The 20,879-nt window shown below is 43.3% G+C and overlaps 1 protein-coding gene across 4 annotated transcripts in view; it reads right to left on the reverse strand.

The window, feature by feature from the left end:
- LOC129821422 (dachshund homolog 1-like) overlaps window positions 1-20,879 on the reverse strand; it is a 269,434-nt gene that overhangs the window by 75,829 nt on the left and 172,726 nt on the right. For all 4 annotated transcript variants that reach the window (XM_055879060.1, XM_055879059.1, XM_055879062.1 and 1 more), the window contains exon 3: window positions 7,290-7,442. In XM_055879060.1, coding sequence (XP_055735035.1) covers window positions 7,290-7,442 — 153 coding nt within the window. The remainder of the gene's footprint in view (window positions 1-7,289; window positions 7,443-20,879) is intronic.

The following is a 20,879-nucleotide window of genomic DNA, read 5'->3' on the forward strand; positions in this document are numbered from 1 at the left end:
CCAAGCTAGAGTCCTAGGCTACCCAATGCTAACCAGGCTAACATCCTAGGCAACCAGTGCTAATCAGGCTAACATCCTAGACCACCAGTGCTAATTCAATTCAGTTTAATGAAACTTTATTTATCTCCTCAGGCACAATTAAGAAAGTCATTTTACAAGTATTAACCAAGCTAACATCCTAGGCCACCAGTGCTAAGGAGGCTAACATGGCTAACAAAGCCAGACACTAGCTAGTGGCTAGATGTGTCCTTCCACCCTGAGAGCTTTATTATTAGAAAGGACATAAACTGACTAATTACATTGCAGCAGTGAAGCTTGGTTGACAGCTGGTGACGAGCTTGTGACCCAAAAATATCCCTATCAAAGAGTAGGAGGCACTGCACACTGCGTAAAGATGGACTTATTTTATTTACAGTATTTATTATTCTACATTTATTTACCCAGGTTTGCTTTTGATATTATATCTAGGATTATTTTCTAGGATTATTATGGGTGATTTAATGCACAGTAATTTCTACATCCTGTAATGTATTTCTTGTAATAACAATGGTTTAATTGTTGCTCCTCTACTAAACCATACCACAGACACAGACATAAAAAGAAAGACATTCTACAGAGTACAATAATTAACATATATTCGAACCCAGTTTGCAATACAATCAATGCCATATGGCCTATCTTAGTGTTCACCCCATATAGAGAGAAACCTAGTTAAACGTTGATCTCAGATAATAAGGGCTAACTGTGTTGATGTACCGTCTGGAGGAACAATGTGTCCTGGTTCAATTCTCTGCTGCTATGGGGGGAAAAACACACACACACACCAAAACTTAACATGGGGCATTTGGAGCTTGCCAAAATGAATACACCCTGAATAATTGATGAAGACCTTTTAGAAGAATTGTTATCTGCCTGCTGACGACCGCAAACATGAAACCCACTGATGAGGAGAAAATATGGTTTTAACAAGTCAATAATGGCAAGAGCAACCGGAGCAAGCTTAACCAATGAGGCCGCTGCGTTTGCAAACAAGGACCTGAGTTATAATGCCGATAATTGATTCTCTCCCCCTGTCCTTTCCCCCCATCTCTCTCTCTTTATCTGTGTCTTTCTCTCTCTCTCTTTATCCCTCTCTTTGTTCTCCCCTTCACGTGATGTCATTGTTTATTGATTCCTTCCTCCGGGGGGGGGGGGGGGTAGGTGATGGGAAGTTTCCCGAGTTTGTTTATCGATGTGACTTCTGCTCCCCTTCTCCCTTCTCCCTCCTCCCTCCTCCCTCTCTCCTTCCCCATTTTAAATTTTGCAAGCTGCCACAAGCAGCTTAACCAAAAAGGATTAAGTCCCATAGCCAACTGAGAACACAGATAATGCTCAGTAATTGGTAAAAAATGAAGATGAATGGGACAGCCAGATAAGGGCCAATTAGTTGCTCGCTGTGTACAGCTGTGGTCTCCTCCTCACGGAGCCCTCTCAGGGGCCCCAGCCAGCTCGGCAACACACACACACACACACACACACACACACACACACACACACACACACACACACACACACACACACACACACACACACATACACACACACACACAAAATATTGAAGAAGTGGATAGTTTCTTATTATTATTAGATACATTTCCAAAATATAGATTACTATGTATAGCTTTGTAATACTATAAATGACCAACTACCTAGTTTTGGAGTATTTAGAAGGTCTACTGTCCTGCTTATGTGAGGAGCTGGCTACCATACCGGGACACTTCCAGCAATTGCGCTAAGCTAACAATTTTCTAACTTCAATCATCTCCAAACTGCACGCAGAGACATAACAATGGTTTCCGTGAGTTCGTCTGACTCTGGGTAAGTAGATAAACAATCTCATTTTGAAATCTCGTAGTATCCCTTTAAGATGTACAGGACAGCATTGTCTGGTTGATGACGGATGGAATTCCCAAACCTAATTTAAGACCAATTGTAAGGTCCATTACCGTCACAGCGGTGAGGTGGAGTCAGGTGCATGGCCAGAGAATGGGGGTTAGAGATGAAGAGATGGAGCTCCACAACATAGAGAGCATAAACAGCGATACATGATACGATCAAACTAATTACGGTTCCCAGAGAATCTGCCACTGAACCAGTCATGTCTATTTTAGAGAGCGAGAGGGGGGGGGCTTGAAAATAGAAAACGGTAAAGAGAGGGGTGTTTTCTTCTCTTCTCTGTTCTACTGGCTCATGGTCTTAAACACTTATTTTCTTTTCTCACTCCTGAAAAAAAAAATAGGCAGGTTTTTGTTAGTGGGCAGCAGCTGACAATGTTTTCTGTCCCGGTAATGAAGGTTGTGGTTGGGGTCAGGGCGTTGGGATTGAATGGCTGGCTGTTTATCCCACTGAAAGGCCTAGTGCCACACGTTCTCTAACCTGGTTTTGTGATCTGTAATTGTGGCATTTCCTGACAGCCACAGGAACAATCCACATTGTACACATTGTGAGGGCCTTTGAGCCCCCTTTGAAAGCAACATGGATGCTCACTCACACACACACACACACACACACACACACACACACACACACACACACACACACACACACACACACACACACACACACACACACACACACACACACACACACACACACACACACACACACACACACACACACACACACACACACACCACCTCCTTCACAAGACTGTCAGGGAGAATCAAAGAGAGCGAGAGACAAATATTTTGTCTAATCAGAGAACAAGCTCTCACACACACACACACACACTCTCTCTCCCTCCCTTCCTCCCCTTTGACAGGATGTGTGGTCACTTGTCTGGGTTGAGTCGAGCTAGCTGGATGTTTTTCCTGCTAAATAATAACGTTGATGCAAACAGGAAGGTCTAATTGTGATTCAGTGTTTCCCCTAGGCTTTTTTTCAGCAGCGTTGGCAAGGTTATTGGGGGTTGGAGACGGGGTGTCAGAGTGGACAAGGCCAATGGTGCCGTCTCCAACACAACATTTTACCGGCCCTTCTCTTAGCCACAGAGACAAAATGTTGCAACGTAATTTCCTCCAATTCTACACATTTCGACATTGGGTGGAGAGAACATTTTACAGTTTTAAAGCTAGTTTCCTGCAATTCTACACATTTGGCCATGGCTCATGCCGTGTTCTTATGCTATTAAAGTGACTTAAACACAGCAAAATCAGTCGGGGCCCCATGCCATGAAATTTTTATGAATTTTAGATTCTTCCCGACAATCTAGTTTTTAGTTTGGTGATTGTTAGTGTTCAAAGATTATCTTATTAAACAATACATAGCTTCAATAGCTCCAGTACTTACTTTATATCAGGCTTGAGTCATTTAAGCGTACACTGAAAACATTTTAACAACCCGGAAAATTAGTGGCGACAACGAATACCAATATAGGGGAAACAATGTGATTGATATTTCATGTGTGGGAGAGAAACATTAGCTTGTTCCATTGACATCAACACAACAGTCCAACTCCACCAACAGAACAGGGTGTCCTTCACAGTCTCTGCCTCTGTCTTTCTCTGCCTCTGTCCCTTTCTCTGTTTCTGCGTCTGTCTCCGTCTCTGCCTTTGTCCCTGCCTTTGTTTCTGTCCCTGCCTCTGCCTCTAACATTACCTCTGTATTTGTCTTCATTTCTCTGTCTCGGCTTTTGTGTCTGCCTTGTTTCTATACCTCTGTCTATGCCTGCATTTACCCCTCTGTCTCTAACTCCGTCTCTTCCTTCATCTAGAACAAGTAGTAGTAGTATTATACAATTCTTACAATATCATCATCACCTTCAACCCTTCTGAATTACTATTTTATTTGATGTCTATTCACACTCTCTCTCTCTCTCTCTCTCGTTCTCGTTCTCTCTCTCTCTCTCTCTCTCTCTCTCGTTCTCTCTCGTCTCTCTCTCTCTCTCTCTCTCTCTCTCTCTCTCTCTCTCTCTCTCTCTCTCTCTCTCTCTCTCTCTCTCTCTCTCTCTCTCTCTCTCTCTCTCGCTCTCTCGCTCTCTCGCTCTCTCTCTCTCTCTCTCTCTCTCTCTCTCTCTCTCTCTCTTTCTCTTTAAAACAGAGCATTTATTCACTACCTCATCAGCACTGCCCTGCATTGAGTCCAGACCAACAGAGCCCAACAAGGCAGTGGCCAAACCAAGTTCCCCTCTTGCACAGTCATACAGCTATATCTGTCAAGTGATTTAGAGGCCTGGATTCCACAGGCATAATGGACTATAGACCAGGACATATTTAGACATGCAGGAATCCAAGCTAGACATGGGACTAAGTACTGCAGGGAAGTATAGGCATTAGCCTAAGCAATATTCGAAGGAAGGCCCTGAGTGCTGCGAGTGAACCAGATTATATTGCAAAACATGAGCAAAACATTTATGCTCTTCATGGTATGCGTCAAATGATCTGTTTTTGTTTAAACGCAATAAATGTTCCCTAGCAATGAAAGAGATCCCGTTGCAAATATGGCTATTTCATTTAACCAGATAAGTAATTGAGAAGAAATTCAACTTTACAATAGCTGACCCTCCCTGGTCTATTTTAACGAACCGTTATGTGCAACTAGCAATTGAAACATTGACCGCACGTTGCTTTTTCTATTTTACGTCGTCCATCTGATAAGACCATACTATACTCATTTTGTTCCCAGACTCTTCTACCCAAAAGAGAAAGAGTCTGGTGTGGCCTTCTTTAGCCAATACAGAAAGACCGGGAGAAACTCCCAGTGCATAGGCATTGGCACCAACCAATCATCTCCCACAACACCTTCCCTATAACCCTCCCCTGTGCGTGTGCCTTACATGTCTTGCCTCTTTTTAAGGAGCCACTCCTCGCAGTTGTGTGATTCGCTAAAAACGAAATGATGACACATCCTTTACCCAGTAAATGTTCCTTTCTCTCTCTGTTCCTTTTCTTCCATCTGAAGAGACTACACTGTATCTCCTGTGGATTAGCTAGATGACTTCTGCTGGCCACCCCTGTCACATGAGAGTGGCTGATATAAACAAGAGATTGCTGCGACACCCAGTAATCAATATAAGGATGGCTTCGGTACCAAACATCATTTGTCCCAGCAAGCCATTCCTTTGACCAAACGAAGCATTAATTCAAATCATAAATCTGAGGCCAATTTAAATCCAGGGAGAGTGAGTGAGAGGGGAGAGGAGGAGAGAGAATTCGAGACAGGCGAGGTAGAAAGAGAGAAAGGGGGGAGAGAGAAAGAGAGATGGGGCCTCTGTCTGCCTGCCTAGCCCCTAATGATTTATTTTCTACATTTCTGCAAGAGAGATTTGTCCATACGCAGTGACAGGTCACCTTCAAACACCAGTGGCAGACTGTTCATCACCATGCACACGAGCAACTCATCGCTGCAAGTAAATATTAAAGGAAAATAATCCAATTGATTGTGGATGGGGCCAAGAGGCGCCACCGTCATATATTTCATTCAGGGAGCTAATGTCGTGACCGCACACGCACACGCACACACGCACACACACACACACACACACACACACACACACACACACACACACACACACACACACACACACACACACACACACACACACACACACACACACACACACACACACACACACACACACACACACACATGCCTATCAAGAGAAATAAACACAGATATGCATACAGACGCACGCACACACACACACACACACACACACACACACACACACACACACACAGACACAGACACAGACACACACACACAGACACAGACACAGACACACACACACACACACACACACACACACACACACACACACACACACACCGCTGCTCCCTTCAACAGAATTATGATTCTTCAGGGAGTGCTTTCTTATGTGTTGCTGGCTGGCTGGCCGTGTGCTCAAGGTTACAATTTAAATTGTAAAAAGATAAAACAGTTTCTTATTAGCTCCATTGCCGTAGCCTTGCTGTTCTTATTCCCATTTATCTTGATTTCGGTGACCTCGTAGCCTCGTTTTCTCATCGGCCGTAGAGCCGTTTTCATTTTTTGAGGATTGACGACCTCAGAGCTCATGAATTGTGCTCTGTTCAATCTGCTTAGTGACAGCATCCTGTGTTTGCCCAAATATACAGTGTCAAGTACTTCTGTCGAGACACTTAGTAAGAGTAAGTGAATCGAAAACACTATTTAGTGAATCAAAGCTTTAGGGATTACATGGAGCCTATAATTTGTAATGGCCTCATAATAATTCAACACTATATTATAATTTTCCACAATACGCTAAGTGGCTCGGTGGCGATATGAGCAAAATCCGTCTGCATTTGTGGGCTAATAATTAATTGAAATGGCACATATTGAAAAAGCAATGCTCTTGCTGTGATTAAATAAAATAAATTAGAGACTGAGTTTATGGCTAATAGCTTTGGGATACAGTGTTCATGGATTAAACTTTGTATTAACAATGTCTGTGTTGTTTTTAGATTGGATATGAAGGCGGGGGATTTTACAGCGCAGTGGAGAAAAAGACTTTACAGACGGAATGTACCATTGCATTACAAAGACGTGGACAAATGCAAATAATGATACAATTGTTTTATAGACATCCAACTTAATATACTAGCCAAGTTAGAACTGCAGTGAACATATAAGGATATTTTGTAGATGTTTCAACTGAACCTGTATTCTCTGAACTGTCTACACTGGCAAGAATAGGTATGTTTGGAATCCAGTACCTTAGCTTGAGAGTATCTTTGAGCTGTTGGTACATTTAAGCTTTTAATTATTTGTTTTATTCTTTATTTAACCTTTATTTAACTAGGCAAGTCAGTTAAGAACAAATTCTTATTTACAATGATGGCCTACACCGGCCAAAACCGGACGATGCTGGGCCAATTGTGTGCAGCCCTATGGGACTCCCAATCACTGCCGGGTTGTGATACAGCCTGGATACAAGCTTGTAGTGGCTTGTAGTGGAATTCAGCTATACAAATGTACAGCTTTGTTTCAACACAAGCTGTAGGTAGAGGAGATCTGCAAACTCTGATTGTCGCCTTGCTTATTTATGTGTCTGTACCGGTGTGCGTCTGCGTATGTATTCATACCTGCATTGCTATCTGCATGCATGTCTTTGTGTGAGTGTGAAGACCTGCATGCACCTGTACGCTTGCGTGCGTGCGTGCGTGCGTGCGTGCGTGCGTGCGTGCGTGCGTGCGTGCGTGCGTGCGTGCGTGCGTGCGTGCGTGCGTGCGTGCGTGCGTGCGTGCGTGTGTGTGTGTGTGTGTGTGTGAAGGGCACAATGACTGACTCACCCACACTGGAGCTGACGTCTCCGTTCTCACCGTCTGCCCCATGCTGGTTGGCGTTGCCGTGGTAGCCGCTCATCACCTCCAGCTTGATCTTCTTCACCTTCATGGCTTCGGCGATGGCCGCGTTGGCAGCTGCCGCCGCTGCCGCTGTCAGCCCTTAACACACCGCACCGGAGAGGACAGTTAGATACACACTTAGAATGCAAAACTCAGTTGGTCTAGAGCAGTGGTTGGATGCTTTTTTTATTTATTTATTTATTTAAAATGTTTATATTCAACATCTTATGAATGATTTTATGAATCATTAATACATCAGGAATAACTAAAATGTGTATTAAGAATGTTCCACCACTCAAAGGACATCCAGGCAACTTGACACAACTGTAGGACGTATTGGAGTCAACATGGGCCTAGCATCCCTGTGGAACGCCTTCGACACCTTGTAGAGTCCATGCCCTGACAAATTGAGGCTGTTCTGAGAGCAAAAAGGGGTGCAACTCAATATTAGGAAGGTATTCCTAATATTTTGTACACTCAGTATATATGGCTTGTCTGAGGGCCAAAAAAAGAACATAAGAACATACTGAATATGTACAGTATATACATCAAGAACATTGAATAAAACATTGATTGATTGATACATTTTGTTTAGGGTAAAATACATTGAAAAAGTGTCATTCAGCTATACAATTGTACAGCTTTGGTTCAACACAAGCTGTATGTAGATGAGATCTTCAAACTCTGATACTCGCCTTGCTTAAGTATGTGTCTATGTGTGTGTGTGTGTGTGTGTGTGTGTGTGTGTGTGTGTGTGTGTGTGTGTGTGTGTGTGTGTGTGTGTGTGTGTGTGTGTGTCTGATGAATGGAAACGACAGTGGGCCTCAGGATCTCGTCACGGTATCTCTGTGCATTCAACCATAGATAAATGTCATTTTGTTCGTTGTCTGTAAATTATGCCTGCCCATATCATAACCCCACCGCCACCATGTTCACAATGTTGACATCAGCAAACCGCTCGCCCACACAATGCCATACACGCTGTCTGCCATCTGCCCGGTACAGGTGAAACCGGGATTCATATGTGAAGAGCACACTTCTCCAGCGGGCGGTGGCCATCGAAAGTGAGCATTTACCCACTGAAGCCGTTACGACACCGATCTGCAGTCTCCCTGAGACGGTTTCTGTCAGTTTGTACAGATATTCCTTCTGTTGTACAAACCCACAGTTTCATCAGCTGTGGGTATGTACAACCCACCTGAAGAAGTTGGACGTACTGCCAAATTCTCTAAAATGACGTTGGAGGCAGCTTATGGTCGAGAAGCAAACATTAAATTCTCTGGCTACAGCTCAGGTGGACATTACAGCAGTCAGCATACCAATTGCATGCTCCCTGAAACTTCAGACATCTGTGGCATTGTGTTGTGAGACAAACCTGCACATTTTAGAGTGGCCATTTACTGTCCCAGCACAAGGTGCACCTGTTTAATCAGCTTCTTGATATGCCACACCTGTCAATTGGATGGATTATCTTGGAAAATAAAGAAATGCTCAATAACAGAGATGTACACAAATTAGTGCAGAAATACGATCAATAATATTTTTGTGAGTGTCAACAAAAAAATTCTGGGATGTTTTATTTCTGTTCATGAAACATGGGACCAACACTTCACATGTTGCGTTTTAATACTTTTGTTCAGTGTATAATGTGGGGAGGTCATTAGAATGAACAACTATCTACCAAATCTATTCATTTTAAAATGTTGATTATTTGTCCTTGCCATTATCATTCACCAAACCAGTATCACAGATTATTGTGAAATAGACACAAATTGCTTATTGGAAATTTGTGACAGGCACACGAAATAGTATATTTTTTTTATTGTGCAGTACACAATTTTGTATACAGTGCATTTCAATCACATTTAAAGACAGTGCGTTACATAATACAGAAACAATAAGAGGTAGGTTGGTCGGGGAGGATGGGTGGGTGTATAATGTGAACGTCTAGCAACCCAAAGGTGGTGTGAATCTCCTTATGGACAACTTTTTCACTAATTAGCTGCCTTGCAACTCCTTACTACTTTTGAACTACTTTGCAACTACTTAGCATGTTAGCTAATCCTTCCCTAACCCTAACCCTTTAACCTAACCCTTTATCTACATTGGCTAGCATGTTAACTAAACCTAACCTTAATCCCTAAACCTAACCTAACCACTAACCTTAACCCTTAGCCTAGCTAACGTTAGCCACCTAGCTAGCCTAGCGCACGATATCCACAACAAATTGGAATTTGTGCATTGTGCACAAATGCGTTATGAAGAAAGAAAATTGTGTAATACACACAAAATGCCTTGGGGTTAAAAAGTGTGTAATACACACAAAAAAGTGGACTTTTTGTCTGCCTGTGTGCCTAATTTGTGTGTATTGCACAATAAGCTGTAATAGTGTGTAACATTCACCGGATTCAAAACATGTTTTGCAAACATATGATGGGGGTCCCTCAGTCGCCGGATTGCCTGGCCGGAGTTCCCAGGGCAAGAAAAGGTTGAAGACCCCTGCTCTACAATATGACCATGGGGGCAGCCATCTTGGGCTGTGCATCAACAAAATGAAAGCCATTTTAAGGCCTATAGTGACTAATAGGGAAAGTCTCTATACCTGGCCTGAACACTTAAAGTGATGATCACAAACTTTTGTATAATTTCATTCAGTAGTTTTGAAAGTCAAGTCAAGTCAAAACGGGTCGTTGTTTTTTGTGTATTATGTAAAAATACAGTTGAAGTTGGAAGTTTACATTCCGACTTCATTAAAACTTGTTTTATTAAAACTAGTTTTTCAACCACTCCACAAATTTCTTGTTAACAAACTATAGTTTTGGCAAGTTGGTTAGGACATCTACGTTGTACATGACACAAGTAATTTTCCCAACAATTGTTTACAGACAGATTATTTCACTTATAATTCACTGTATGACAATTCCAGTGGGTCAAAAGTGTACATACACTAAGTTGACTGTGCCTTTAAACACCTTGGAAAATTCCAAAAAATTATGTCATGGCTTTAGAAGCTTCTGATAGGCTAATTGACATCATTTGTGTCAATTGGAGGTGTACCTGTGGATGTATTTCAAGGCCTACCTTCAAACTCAGTGTCTCTTAGCTTAACATCTTGGGGAAATCAAAATAAATGAGCCAAGACCTCCAGAAGAAGAAAATTGTAGACCTCCAGAAGTCTGGTTCATTCTCGGGAGCAATTTCCAAACGCCTGAAGGTACCACATTCATCTGTACAAACAATAGTAATCAAGTATAAACACCATGGGATCACGCAACTGTCATACCGTTCAAGAAGGAGGCGAGTTCTGTCTCCTAGAGATGAGCGTACTTTGGTGCGAAAAATGCAAATCAATCCTAGAACAACAGCAAAGGATCTTGTAAAGATGTGGAGGAAACAGGTACAAAATTATCTATATTCACAGTAAAACGAGTCCTATATCGACACCTGAAAGGCCGCTCAGCAAGGAAGAAGCCACTGCTCCAAAACCGTGAAGCACGGAGGTGGCAGCATAATTTGGGGGTGCTTTGCTGCCAGAGAGACTGGTGCACTTCACAAAATAGATGGCATCATGAGATAGGAAAATTATGTGGATATATTGAAGCAACATCCCAAGACATCTGTCAGGAAGTTAAAGCTTGGTCGCAAATGGGTCTTCCAAATGGACAATGACCCCAAGCATACTTCCAAAGTTGTGGCAAAAGGCCTTAAGGACAACAAAGTCAAGGTATTGGTGTCACGCCCTGGCCTTAGTATTCTTTGTTTTCTTAATTATTTTAGTTAGGTCAGGGTGTTACATGGGGAATGTATGTGTTTTTGTAGTGTCTAGGGTGGTTGTAAGGTTTAGGGGGTTTATTAGAATAGTTGGGTTTATGTTTATTATAGTAGTCTAGCTGTGTCTATGGTTGAGTGTAGGTATCTAGGAAAGTCTATGGTTGCCTGAATTGGGTCTCAATTAGAGACAGCTGGTTATTGTTGTCTCTGATTGGGAGCCATATTTAAGGAAACCATAGGCTTTAGCTGTTTGTGGGGAATTGTCTATGTCAGAGTGTTTAGTGTCAGCACTTCTGTTTATATAGCTTCACGGTCGTCTGTTTTGTTGTTTTTGTAGTTTGTATAGTGTTTGTTTCGTTTTCGTCTTCTTTCGTTAATAAAGAAGATGTACTTTCCACGCGCTGCATGTTGGTCCTCACTCAGTCCCGTTGACGATCGTGACAATTGGATTGGCCATCACAAATCCCTGACCTCAATCCCATAGAAAATATGTGGGCAGAACTGAAAAAGCGTGTGCGAGCAAGGTCTACAAACCTGACTCAGTTACACCAGGTCTGTCAGGACGAATGGGCCAAAATTCACCCAACTTATTGTGGGAAGCTTGTGGAAGGCTACCCAAAATGTTTGACCAAAGTTAAACAATTTAAAGGCAAAGCTACCAAATACTAATTGGGTGTATGTAAACTTCTGACCCACTGGGAATGTGATGAAAGAAATAAAAGCTGAAATAAATCATTCTCTCTACTATTATTCTGACATTTCACATTCTTAAAATAAAGTGGTGATCCTAACTGACCTAAGACAGGGAATTTTTACAAGGATTAAATGTCAGGAATTGCGAAAAACTGAGTTTAAATGTATTTGGCTAAGGTGTATGTAAACTTACGACTTCAACTGTATATAATTTGCAATTTATATGAAATGCTTCGAATCCAATTCGTACAGCATGTTATGAATTTGTTGTGATTAAAATCCCAGACTGCATCTTTAAAATTACAAATAATAGCATATCAGACAATACACCTTGACCAAGAAATTCTATTTACATTTACAAGGACCCCCTACATGCTACTGGAGGAGAGAAGGGTCCATTGGTGAGTGGTCCAACTGTGTGAAGTGCAGGGCAGAGGTTTATGAGAGATCTCCTCACTCTACCACTGCTTGCTGGATACAGAGCCCGGACTGGGCTGGAGCAAGCTCTTATCCCACATGTCTACTGGACAGATGTCCTGAGGAGATGCAGATGGGCAGGGCCAAAGTTGGTGATGGGCAGTCAAGTGTCCCAATCAGAGGTCACTGGGAGTGTTCCAGAAAGACCCCTAGCAACAACCACTAGCAATAGTGACCAGGCCCGGAAGTATTTATGCTGCAGTAGTTTGTGTCGGGGGGCTAGGGTCAGTTGGTTATACCTGGAGTACTTCTCCTGTCTTATCCAGTGTCCTGTGTGAATTTAAGTATGCTTTCTCTAATTCTCTCGTTCTCTCTTTCTTTCTCTCTCTCTGAGAACCTGAGCCCTAGGACCATACGTCGGGACTACCGGCCGTGGTGACTCCTTGCTGTCCCCAGTCCGCCGGGCCTTGCTTCTATTCCAGTTTCAACTTTTCTGCCTGCGGTTACGGAACCCCTACCTCTCCCAGACCTGCTGTTTTCAACTCTTAATGATCGGCTATGAAAAGCCAACAGATTTATTCCTGATTATTATTTGACCATGCTTGTCATTTATGAACATTTTGAAAATCTTGGCTCTCTCTAATTTTCTCCTTCTCTCTTTCTTTCTCTCGGAGGACCTGAGCCCTGGGACCATACGTCGGGACTGCCGGCGTGGTGGCTCCTTGCTGTCCCCAGTCCGCCTGGCCTTGCTGCTGTTCCGGTTTCAGCTGTTCTGCCTGCGGTTATGGAACCACCACCTGTCCCAGACCTGTTGTTTTTCAACTCTTAATGATCGGCTATGAAAAGCCAACTGAAAATTATCCATGATTATTATTTGACCATGCTTGTCACGTATGAACATTTTTGAACATCTTGGCATAGTTCTGTTATAATCTCCACCCGGCACAGCCAGAAGAGGACTGGCCACCCCTCATAGCCTGGTTCCTCTCTAGGTTTCTTCCTAGGTTTTGGCCTTTCTAGGGAGTTTTTCCTAGCCACCGTGCTTCTACACCTGCATTCTAGCTGTTTGGGGTTTTAGGCTGGGTCTCTGTACAGCACTTCGAGATATTAGCTGATGTACGAAGGGCTATATAAAATAAACTTGATTGATTGATTGATCAGTGGATGGTAGCCTCTGCTGGGGCTGGAGAGATGTAAAGCTTGTCACGTACCAGGGCCAGAGAGAGGGATTTAGACAGGATTTTCTACAGCCGCCACAAAATGTATGAAGTATATTTTCACCTCAAATTCTTTGGTGAGGACGTGGATGTGTGTCCTCTGTAGCCGCCCCGTAAAGTCCAGTGGCGTTTGTAAGGCACCAAGACTGTGGAAGTCCTGCCTCATTATGTCACCACCCCTTCAGTGGCATGTGTGGAGTGGGCAGTGGGGGAAGAGGTGTTCATACTGTCTTTGATTTAAGTCTGTCCAGCAGGATTCAGAGCGGTCTGTGCCTGTGCTGCTGTAGGTGTCCAGGTTGTTGGAGGAGGCCGTCCCACGGAATTTGGCCAAGCATCCCTGGTTGGAAAGGGGCGAGAGCGCTTCTCAGGTGGAGGCTCTCCTGCAGGGGCATAGAGGTCCGGAGGCAGAGGCAGGCCCAGATATGGTCCAGGCAGTGGACCCAGGACTGGTGCTGGGTCAGCTGATGACCCGAGGATAGGGACAGACACCGGACCCGTGGCTGGAGCTAGGTTGGGCGACGGCATTAGTCTGTCCTTGTGGGCCGATGAGGGCCGTGGACCCAGCTCTGGACCCAGCTCTTCAGCCGGTGGTGTTGGGCCTGGGACAGGAGAGGGAGGTGGACCCAGGACTGGAGCTGAGTTGCCTAGTGGGTCCAGGATAGGGCCGGACTGGTCCTCCAGGACGGCAGTGAACATCAGGACAAGAACCGCAGTCTGGTCTGATGCTGGCAGGTCCAGGAGAGATACTGAAGGCTCACCTGCTGCTGGAATCTGAGGATTCAAGTGGGACTCTGGTTGGAGAGTCGGCTTGGCCGTCATGTCCAGGCCAAGCAGGTAGTGTACAAGGGCAGCAGGTAGTGTAGGGACTAGCCCCGTAGTTGGGTCCGGTGGCGTCTGGTCCAGGAGAGACACTAGCTGGAATGTCTCCTCAGGTGTCAATTAGGGTGCCAGCTCAGGTACCGGTGGCTACAGGTCTGGCTGGCAGTCTGCAGGTGGAGCAGGCTGGAGCACTGGATATTGCTGTTCTGGCTGCAGCTCTCATTGGGAATAAATGGTCCATATCAGAGGATATCTTTACAATAAATATTTTATATATTCACGAGAATACAGACCATTTCCAATGCATGTTTTGAGTTTTGTGGATTTGCACCATATGCTGACAAATTCTGGGCTCAACTTTGGTTTTAGAAGGTTTAGGTTTTTTTCGGATAAACACGCCAAACGGCCTACCCGACTGGTCGGAGGCGTCCGCATGGTCCTAAAGCACACCGTTGCCTCGTTTTGTATCACATTCCAATGATAAAACTGGGGTGGACAAAAATGCTATTTCAGAATGTGGGAGGAACATGTCCCCCCCAGCCGTCCCCAGTGAAACCTGCTACTATACATATATGATATTGGGATTACTCCGAATATCACACATGGACATTTCCTACGCCCGGATATGGACTCATTCAATATCGTGGGATATGTGACATACTATTTTCTCTCTTCAAGTTGACAAATACTGACTGTATACATTGCATATCTGTTTTCTCTCAGCACACTCGAGATAATAAGCTATATTGATTCCGGATATGCTTTTTGATATGCTGAAAATAAGGGCAATTTCTGAGTTTTCACCACATGCTCAATAATTGGTCAAATATGAAATCCATATTTTGATTTCATGCACAAATCATTTTTGGATTCCCTCCGGATATCGTACATGGTATGGCTGGATAATGACTCATTAGATATCCTGAGATAGGCTTATGTGGACATCTTATTTTCTCTATATGATGACAAATACTGACAGTAGATCTACACAGTATATTTTCTCAGCACATACCAATGCATATGCTCTTGACTGAAGTCCATATCAGGATCTTGATATGCTTTTTGATACGCTAAATAAGAACAATTTCTGATGTTTATTTAAGTTGAGGACATGTTCAATAATTTGACAAATATTAAATCCATATGAGCTAAACTTTTTGTATTCCATCTGCATAAAACGTGTGGAAACTGCAAGCTAAAAGCACTGTAACTGGCAGACCAGCAATAAGAATCACATATGTTCTTCTGTGGAGTTCCAACTATATATTTTTTATTTGGGCGGCACAAATTACTTTGTAAACGGTGTGTGGTCAAACTGACAACTGGAGAAACAAAGAAGTGAGAAGCTGTTCAGAAAATGCCTCAAACAAGTTAACAATAACATTAGTAGATCATTTGATATGTTTTATTTATCATAGTAACTAGAATCAAGAATGTTAGCTAATTTGGCCAGCAGCCAGTAGGGCTAGCTAGCTAGCAAGGCTTGATAAGGAGGTAAAAGCTAACTGGTAGCCTAGCTAGCTAACAAGTAACAACATTTCCTTCCCTTCAGGGATTTTTTTTACCCCCTATAAAGTCTCTAGGTGGCAGCTAACGTTTAAAAAAATTGGGCGTATTTTATATTACTGGTTAATCTAAGATAGCTAGCTAGCTAAATAACTTCGCTAGCTCGCTAACTAACTTCGCTAGCTAACTAGCAACTTCGTTTTCTCATCAGTTAGTTTTCTCATCATGAATGATGAGAGCTCCAACAGAGCTCCAGCGAGCCGATATGTCACCAGACACGGGGCAAAAAGGATCAATATCAGGGGATATCTTTATTTCTATACAGTACCAAACAAGTTTGGGCAAAACTACTCATTCAAGTGTTTTCATTTTTTAAAATTATTTTCTACATTGTAGAATAATAGCGAAGACATCAAAACTATTAAATAACACGTATGGAATCATGTAGTAACTAAAAAGGGTTAAACAAATCAAAATATATTTTATATTTGAGATTCTTCAAAGTAGCCACCCTTTGCCTTGATGACAGCTTTGCACACGCTTGGCATTCTCTCAACCAGCTTCACAAGGAATGCTTTTCCAACAGTCTTGAAGAAGTTCCCACATATGCTGAACACTTGTTGGCTGATTTTCCTTCACTCAAGTCATCCCAAAGTATCTCAATTGGGTTGAGGTTGGGTGATTATGGAGGCCAGGTCATCTGATGGAGCACTCCATCACTCTTCACCGATCTGGATGCGTAACAGTGACCACCCGGTAACCATCTTGGGTTACACTTTCAAACAATGGAAGGACTACTCTTCATGGCCTAGAAAACGTACTGTGCCCAGAACTATGCCAAGAGGCTAGATAAACAGGATATTCAGTTTTGCTAGTACCCATGTATGAAGTACTTGCATATAAATACTGGATAAGGCATGTATAAGCATACAGTTACATAGTAGTAAGGCCTTATAACATACGGAACGATTAATATATACAAACTGAAACCTAACCTGTTATGAGTCCACAGTGGCACAGTAACACAGTTAGGAGGTCCAGGGTGGAGGATTGTCCAGGAAGAAAAGTACAGCTGGTGAGTAGCCAGGGGTATATAGAGGCTGTGCTCAACACGGGCTCCAAAATGTAACTGAAGAGTTTGGAGATTGTGTTGGAGGATCTCCTGCCTCTTGCTAGGCCAATGATTGGCTGACAGGTCAGTGGAGAGTTGCCCCTAGCAAATGGAGTTTTCCAGAAGCAGGGGTGTGAAACTCGGGGGTGCAGAGTGTCTGTAAGCAACGGAAAACCCATTCCCCAGTACCTCTGCAGAGTGAAAAGGTTTCCCAGAGTTTGTGAGTTAGAAAGGACTGAGAGAAAATGTCCAAGAGTACTGTAAGGGTTTTCTACACAAGTTGTACAGTTAAAAACAGTATTTAAGAGGACAAGAAACCCAGAGGATGACACATAAAAAGGGTTAAAACACTTATCGGTTACTGGCCCAACGCTCTAACCACTAGACTACCTGCCGCCCAGAGCATGGACAACTTCATGTGAAGACAGATGAAACTTTTTCATGTTTTAGAATTCATAATAAGCTACGAATGTCAATATGTTTTATTGTACTGTAAGTGCTGTGGATTTATTGTTACAGGGAAACTGTGTTATTTTGTTTGTTGGATGGCGGATAGTTCAAAAAGGAGTGACACAGGGGTGCCCTCCTATCATTTAAATGGAGTTGATTAGATTACAATCTGGGTGTGTTTCCCTGTCTATTGTTTTTACTAGCAAAGTGCAAATACTGTACATGCTCATTCAGGTTGGGTGTGAGTTTCTGCTTGAATTTAGTTACAAGGACAGTGAATTTGTTCAGATTTTTGTTATTAAGTTGTTATTAAGCGCTTCTCTTCATTTTGTCTCTTAGCGATTATTCTGAACTAAAAACATGTGTATCCACATTAAGTCTTTGCCTATTGGTGATCATTTACCAGTCAATCATTTAGTCATTTACTCTGAGTAGTCTGTAATGTGGCATGTGTTTCATGTACACTTTAATTGTTTGAGTGTTAACTCTTCCTTGATTAGTTGAATTCAACCACATGCATTCCTTGTTTTACAGAGTAATTATTTGATTGACTATACATGTATAATTTAGTACGTCTATTTGTACACTATACACACAGCATGTGTTTAGCTTCTAACTGTGCAACTCTGAGCTAAGGTTAACTCAATAATTTAATGCTAGGACATTGATTGCAAGATATTAGCTCCTTGTCCCTTAGCCTCTGATTGATTGCATAACGGTAAACCTAGACACGTGCATCTTATAGAATTCCGAGTGGTTTCGCAAGGCTCCCTACTTTGGCTAAACCCACTGGATACGATTATGGGGCTATAGCATTCACATGATAATGGTGTCAGATTGATAAATGTAGCTTATTATTATATTCAACATCATTTCTACATAATGGTTGGATAATTTCCACCAAACTACAGGATCAACCACATTGTAGTTACTCCAAAACACTAACTTAATTGACAGAGTGAAGAGAAGGAAGCATCGTACAAAATAAAAATATTCCAAAACATGCATCCTGTTTGCAAAAAGGCACTAAAGTAATACTGCAAAGAATGTAGCAAAGTAATTAACTGTTTGTCCTGAATACAAAATGTTATGTTCGGGGGGGCAAATCCAATGCAACACACTACGGAGTACCACTCTCTATTTCAAGCATAGTGGTTGCTACTGTCACCTGTCACCAGAGGGCAGCAGAGACCATCCTAGAGACAATTATGACACTCAGGTGTGTTCTATTACTCATTATGATTTCCCCTTTAAAATAGGTGTGTTTTCTGTTTATCTTTGCAGAAGCTTGAATTGGTTAGTGAGTGAGTGAGTGAGTGAGTGAGTGAGTGAGTGAGTGAATGAGTGAGTGAGGGAGGGAGACTTAGTGTTTGTTGTTTTTTCAGTTTGCTGAGTAGAGTGTTGGAAGCTATTTTGTAGATGACATCGCCGAAGTCGAGGATCGGTAGGATAGTCAGTTTTACTAGGGTAAGTTTGGCGGCGTGAGTGAAGGAGGCTTTGTTGCGAAATAGAAAGCCGATTCTAGATTTGATTTTGGATTGGAGATGTTTAATATGAGTCTGGAAGGAGAGTTTACAGTCTAGCCAGACACCTAGGTATTTAGAGTTGTCCACATAATCTAGGTCGGAACCATCCGGGGTGGTGATGCTAGTCGGGCGGGCGGGTGCGGGCAGCGAACGGTTGTAAAGCATGCATTTGGTTTTACTAGCGTTTAAGAGCAGTTGGAGGCCACGGAAGGAGTATTGTATGGCATTGAAGCTCATTTGGAGGTAAGTTAGCACAGTGTCCAAGGAAGGGCCAGAAGTATACAGAATGGTGTCGTCTGCGTAGAGGTTGATCAGGGAATCGCCCGCAGCAAGAGCGACATCATTGATATATACAGAGAAAAGAGTCGGCCTGAGAATTGAACTCTGTGGTACCCCCATAGAGACTGCCAGAGATCCGGACAGCATGCCCTCCGATTTGACACACTGAACTCTGTCTGCAAAGTAGTTGGTGAACCAGGCGAGGCAGTCATTAGAAGGCAGTCAAGGCAGCCTTGGCCAGATCGATGAAGACGACTGCACAGTACTGTCTTTTATCGATGGCGGTTATGATATCGTTTAGTACCTTGAGCGTGGCAGAGCTGAACCCGTGACCGGCTCGGAAGCCGGATTGCACAGCGGAGAAGGTACGGTGGGATTCGAAATGGTCAGTGATCTCTTTATTAACTTGGCTTTCCAAGACTTTAGATAGGCAGGGCAGGATGGATATAGGTCTATAACAGTTTGGGTCTAGGGTGTCACCCCCTTTGAAGAGGGGGATGACCGTGGCAGCTTTACAATCTTTAGGGATCTCGGACGATACGAAAGAGAGGTTGAACATGCTGGTAATAGGGGTTGCAACAATGGCGGCGGAAAGTTTTAGAAAGAGAGGGTTCAGATTGTCTAGCCCAGCTGATTTGTACGGGTCCAGGTTTTGCAGCTCTTTCAGAACATCTGCTGTCTGGATTTGGGTGAAGGAGAAGCTGGGGAGGCTTGGGCAAGTAGCTGCGGGGGAGGCGGAACTGTTGGCCGGGGTTGCAGTAGCCAGGAGGAAGGCATGGCCAGCCGTTGAGAAATGCTTATTGAAATTTTCGATTATCATGGATTTATCAGTGGTGACCGTGTTACTTAGACTCAGTGCAGTAGGCAGCTGGGAGGAGGTGCTCTTGTTCTCCATGGACTTTACAGTGTCCCAAAACTCTTTGGAGTTAGAGCTGTAGGATGCGAATTTCTGCTTGCAAAAGCTAGCCTTTGCTTTCCTGACTGACTGCGTGCATTGGTTCCTGACTTCCCTGAACAGTTGCATATCGTGGGGACTATTCGAAGCTATTGCAGTCCGCCACAGGATGTTTTTGTGCTGGTCAAGGGCAGTCAGGTCTGGACTGAACCAAGGGCTATATCTGTTCTTAGTTCTGCATTTTATGAACGGGGCATGCTTATCTAAGATGGTGAGGAAATTACTTATAAAGAATGACCAGGCATCCTCGACTGACGGGATGAGGTCGATATCCTTCCAGGATACCCGGGCCAGGTCGATTAGAAAGGCCTGCTCACAGAAGTGTTTTAGGGAGCGTTTGACAGTGATGAGGGGTGGTCGTTTGACCGCGGACCCATAGCGGATACAGGCAATGAGGCAGTGATCGCTGAGATCCTGTTTGAAAACAGCGGAGGTGTATTTGGAGGGCAAGTTGGTCAGGATAATGTCTATGAGGGTGCCCATGTTTACGGATTTAGGGTTGTACCTGGTGGGTTCCTTGATGATTTGTGTGAGATTTAGGGCATCTAGCTTAGATTGTAGGACTGCCGGGGTGTTAAGAATATCCCAGTTTAGGTCACCTAACAGAACGAACTCTGAAGCTAGATGGGGGGCGATCAATTCACAAATGGTGTCCAGGGAACAGCTGGGAGCGGAGGGGGGTCGATAGCAGACGGTAACAGTGAGAGACTTATTTCTGGAGAGGTACATTTTTTAAATTAGAAGTTCAAACTGTTTGGGTATAGACCTGGAAAGTATGACAGAACTTTGAAG

This window comes from Salvelinus fontinalis, chromosome 23, assembly GCF_029448725.1.
Source record: "Salvelinus fontinalis isolate EN_2023a chromosome 23, ASM2944872v1, whole genome shotgun sequence".
NCBI classification, from domain to species: domain Eukaryota; kingdom Metazoa; phylum Chordata; class Actinopteri; order Salmoniformes; family Salmonidae; genus Salvelinus; species Salvelinus fontinalis.